Source organism: Ictalurus furcatus, chromosome 7 (assembly GCF_023375685.1).
Source record: "Ictalurus furcatus strain D&B chromosome 7, Billie_1.0, whole genome shotgun sequence".
Classification (NCBI taxonomy): Eukaryota; Metazoa; Chordata; class Actinopteri; order Siluriformes; family Ictaluridae; genus Ictalurus; species Ictalurus furcatus.
Genome location: NC_071261.1, coordinates 25,576,321 through 25,581,701, shown reverse-complemented (window position 1 = coordinate 25,581,701; position 5,381 = coordinate 25,576,321). Strand labels below are relative to the sequence as shown.

General features: G+C 35.2%; 1 protein-coding gene across 1 annotated transcript; it reads left to right on the top strand.

Annotated features, from left to right (window-relative positions):
- Positions 1 to 2,232: 2,232 nt before the first annotated feature.
- Positions 2,233 to 3,301, top strand: LOC128610277 (E3 ubiquitin-protein ligase TRIM39-like; the record flags this gene model as incomplete). Its single annotated transcript, XM_053629508.1, has 1 exon — positions 2,233 to 3,301. A coding segment is annotated over one exon (594 nt), but the record flags the coding sequence as incomplete, so codon positions are not given.
- Positions 3,302 to 5,381: the final 2,080 nt, after the last annotated feature.

The following is a 5,381-nucleotide window of genomic DNA, read 5'->3' as shown; positions in this document are numbered from 1 at the left end:
TCATAAAACTTTACAATTTTCTCTGTCGAGATGAAAACTCCTCACTACTGGATAATATCCATCATTTACATTAAAAACAGAGAAACACGAAACAAACACAAACCCCGAGAGGAACTGAGAAAAATGTGTTTAAATGACTTTAAAACGATGGGAGAAATTAAATCTGATAATAAATGTAAATTTCTATCAGGTGAAACCATACACACCTGTGACTGTAAGTAAAGAGCTACAGTAAGTACAGACTGTAAATAAATTCACTGGCGTCCTGCTGCTTATTGATTAAACCTGATGATTTGATTTTGAAAAAGACCAGAAAACAAAACAGTAAATAGTATGATTGACATAAACATAGAGGAGAAATGATTTTATTTAAAGTGCTGGTAGAAGATCGGGTGTAGAGGAGAAGATATTTAAGTAAACGTTACACTAGCTACTTTTATTTTGGAGTGAGTTTGAAAATGTCTCTGTTCTGTTTCTTTATCGAAATTTTCTCATGAAGTGAGAAGCTCTGTGTGTCTGTGTATGGGAGTGAAAAACTGACATACAGTCATAATATTGAAATATATAATGTTGTAAACCACAGATCTGTATTTGTTTATTTAATTAATTGTTTATTTAAATTAAAATGCTTGAAATTCAAGTTTTATTTTTTTCAGTGTTCATGTAACTGGTTGTACGCTGTGTTGTGTCTTTTATTTTATCCCAAAAAAAATAAATAAATAAAAAAATAGGCAGACTGCAACTGGGTCAACTCTTCATTTATTCTGATGACACAAACAAGCAGTCTCCCTGAGTGAATCGCCCTTAAACTGTGCTCTATAAAATAAACATAATGTGTGATGGTCACATGTTGAAACAAAATACAAAAAAATCAATCAAAAAGCAGGCTAAAACAACAAAAATAATCACACAGATAAATAAAACAACACTATACACACAAATTAAAATGGGTATATATGTATATAAATGATAATTAAATAAAGATGAAACAAGATTATTGAGAACTCAAAATTAAATTTACCTTGGAGGAGCCAAAACAGGAAATTACACAGACCAGTGACATCATGACAATTAAAAGGGAAAGTACTCACACAAGTAGACAGCTACATCAGAAACACATTCCCTTTTGTGTAATTCTACACATTAAATGTATGGAATATTTTCCATACCCGTTACATTAAAGATTACTGTTTTAAAATCGGGTTTAAATTCAGATTGAATAATTCAGTTGTCAGATATTCAGAAGTCTGTATTCAGGTCGATAATTTCAGAGCTCAAATTCAACCCGGAAATAACTGAAGTTGAACATCCGAGTTACTCAGGGTTCGGCAAAGGCAATCGAGCTCCTACCATTAAACCCCTCCCCCTCTCGGGAGCGCGCCTGTATCACTATAGCAACAGAACACTGCGAAAGCAATCGTGGATTTGAATCAGATTAATAAATAAAAGTGTTTTATAACTATCGTGTTATTTCTTTATCCGGAGTCTGCAGCGGGAGTGTGGGGGAATTAGCGAGTTATAACGGAGCATATCTGTTTATCTGTTTATACTTTTTATTTATTGATATCTGTTTATACTTTTTATTTATTCATTCAGAGGAGAGAGGAAGGAGAGAAACAGATTAACATCAACTCATTATAGATCAGACTCATTTATCCTGTGGAGATCAGACATTTTAACAAGCTTCACTTGTGAAAATGAAAGATTATAATGTTAGTAAAACATTGTGTGGAAATAATGTATTATTGTGAAAGAATGATGTGTTACAGCATGTATGTGGAAAAGTGATGAGTATAAAACTCTTTGCCTGTCAGAGGTGAATGTTGTTGTTGTGCTGAATAAAGAAGTCGGAGAGATTTATAATCATGCAGTTAAAAAGAATTTAAAAATGCAGTTTGTCTCCATCATGGACTTTAGAGTCAGGTGTTTTCTTCCAAAAACTAAAACTTACCAGATATTTATCACTAGAGACTCGCTGAACTTATTTTCTCCATCAGGATCAAGTTTTTCCTCAAATGTTTTTCTCTCATCTTCTGTGACTCTTCCTATGTTTTTCCTGAAGCACAAAAATTTCAGAAGGAAAACATTTTATATTTCTCATCTTTGACAGGCTCCTACCATCAACTGTACAAGTTTTCTCTTTACAAGAGATCATTTAAAAATGTTTCATTATTTAATCTTCTACAAATCCTCTTATAAATCCTAATGAATCTGATCCACTGATGATGACTTCATATTTTTTACCTGCAAACTCACATCTCACTCTGTGTGTTTCTCTCAGTGGATGTGACTCCGGATCCTGATACAGCTCATCCCAATCTCATCCTGTCTGCGGATGGAAAACAAGTGACACATGGAGACACACGACAGAATCTCCCTGATACACCACAGAGGTTTAATAAACATGTTTCTGTTCTGGGAAAGCAGAGTTTCTCCTCAGGGAGATTTTATTATGAGGTGCAGGTCAGAGGGAAAACTGAGTGGGATCTCGGAGTCGCCACAGAGTCCATTAACAGGAAAGGAGACATTATACCGATTCCTCAGGGTGGGTTCTGGACTGTGGGGCTGATTGAGAATTGTTATGTGGCATTTGCTGATCCCCCTGTCCGCCTCACACTGAGAGAGAAGGTGGAGAAGGTGGGGGTGTTTGTGGATTATGAGGAGGGTCTGGTCTCCTTTTATGATGTGAAGTCCAGCTGTCATATCTACTCTTTCACTGGTCAGTCTTTCACTGAGAAACTCTATCCTTACTTCAGTCCTGATTTAAATTATAGTGGTAAAAATTCAGCACCACTGATCATCACTCCTGTATTTAACACTGAATGAATTTTCACCTCACAGATTTAATCATTTATTAAATGGTGAGAATAAATTTTTTTTTTTCTGGTAAATTTTAGAAATGCAAATTTCCTTTTAAAGTGCTGTACAGTTTATTTCAATACCTGGGGTTTGTGTTTTGCATAAACAAATAATTTTAATCCTACAGTCTGTTTTTTACATGTTATGATTGTGGAATTTTGTAACTACAAATCAAATATGAATAAAGATCAGTTACAGTTCACACTGAGTTTTACTGCAGAATTTAATATGATCAAAAAAATGTATGAAATTCAGCTGCTGATGTCTGTGTAGATAAAACCGAACACCACTGTGCTTCTCCTTCAAACTTCATCAAACACAAACACAATCACATTCATCTTTTATTTAGAAATAAACATGTCAGTGTTATTGTGTTCTTAAGAAAGAAATGAATGAATGAATCAGCATGAATATAACATAACTAACAAGCTACTATAACATTGGGGTGTCTGATCGTGAAGTGGTAAAATGAGGATATCCATTTTATTCCTTATTACACATGTAACAAAGAATAAAATTCCTTATTGTAGGAAGTGAGCTATTTTTTAGCTATCTTTCAGTGTATTCATCCCTTCTTTCCTCAATCTTTAAAACTGATATAGGCAGAAGACATGGTCTTGCCAATTTATAAATATTGAAAATAACATATTTTATATTTTAAGAATAGGAAATGTTACTACAATTAGTAAGACTTCATACATATTATACCTGTGTCACGTGTAACACTATAGCTGTGATCAGCAGCAGTGTCCTCTATGTGTATAGGTCCAGGGGTGCATCGTGGTGCAGGTCCCTCCTAATTTTGACCACAGAGATGGTGTGAATAACATCTGGTCTCAGCCTAGTCTTGGCCTTTTTGGTCCTGACAAACTGATCTGCCTCAAAATGTGTCCTAGTCCTGGGGGGTTCACATAAATTAAGCATTCTGCCGGCATTTTAGCATATGGATTTTTAGAAAAACATAATTAATTAGCAAAAAGTACAAAACAAAACTTTCTTAGCCATAACTTCATGCAGCGTTTTGGGGGCCTTTGGTAGCTCAGGGTACAAGGCAATTGCCGACCTTTGCCTAACGGTAAGTCCGCCTCAGTTCCTGGGTTGGATGCTTTTATTTTGACATGGGATGGAAATGACAGCCTTTGCATTTCCTCAACTGAATGTTTTCGTTATAACGAGTGAGAGAGAGAGAGAAATGTTATGCAGGTTTATATCTGATAATGAGGTGAGGTTACATTTAGTACTGTTAATTTTCTTCTTAATTTGACCTCAGTTCTTAGTGAATGTTATTAATTGGATGATTGGATGTGTACATGTATTTGGATTTATTTATGTATTTATTTTTGCATAATCATTTGTGAAATTTTTCATTTTGTGAATTTACTTAATTCTGTTTGACAGTCTTGTTAATGCTGACATTCCTGTTATGTGAATAAAACTTTGGAACAACTGATTTATTGTTACACTGTGTTCATGTGTCATGGAAATAGCGGAAAAGGGACGAGACTATGCCCATCAGCCAATGCACCTCACCTGTCCATGTCACATGACTGTCTGCACCTGCTCTCAATTTCACACTCATTACTGTGCACCAATATAAGCCCCATTCTGTCACTGCATCCCTGCCAAGTAATTGCGCAGTTTCTGGTGTGTTCTGTCATTACAAAGCCTTGTTTCCCGTATTGCTATTCTGGGTTTTTGTACTTTGGATACTTTGATATCCTGTTTACTGATCACCTGACCCTTTGCCTGTCTTGACTTTAAGTCTGCCTTACGTATTGGATTTGTTTGCTGGACTTTATATATATATTAAAGCTGCTTACACTGCATTTGCATCAAATTTGGCCTATGATCAGACAATCTGTAATGCAGTAAGCAGCATTAGCAGCCAGAGACAGAACAGCTACAATCGCACTGGGATTTTTTTGTCAGGACAAAGTGACCGTCGTGTTTAAAAGTGTCGTCTCATCACCCTCACATGAAACCCCACACTGAGAGGTGTTGTCTTGTCTAATACAGACTGTGTAACTAACACTCTCCCTCAACAAACACATTCTGAGTTACAATCTTTTTGTGATTGTAGGAACTTTCACCTGGACACACATAATTCCTGTACTGTCTCCAATATCAACACCACCTTCTACACTGTTTCTCATGATGAACACCGTTACACAGGTCAATAAATACAGGACTTTTATACATTGTATTTATTTGGTATCTTCCTAAGGGGTCTCTGTCTTACCACAGGCTGAAAAGAAAATATCATTTATACTAATTATTTTTGTTGGAGAAAAAATTATTTTTTGCCTATTCATATGCCAATAATACTAAAATATTATTCAAAAAGAAACTTTAGATGCCAATATTAACTAAAAAAAGTAGCTCCTGCCTGATTCTCCACACTGATTCTCTAACAGTAAAAGTGTAAACTCAGAGGAAAGGTGAAAGTTAATCAGTTCATTTAAATACATTAATCCTGGGATTTTGGGAGACAAAATCAGTTTTCCTTCACTTTATCATAAAAT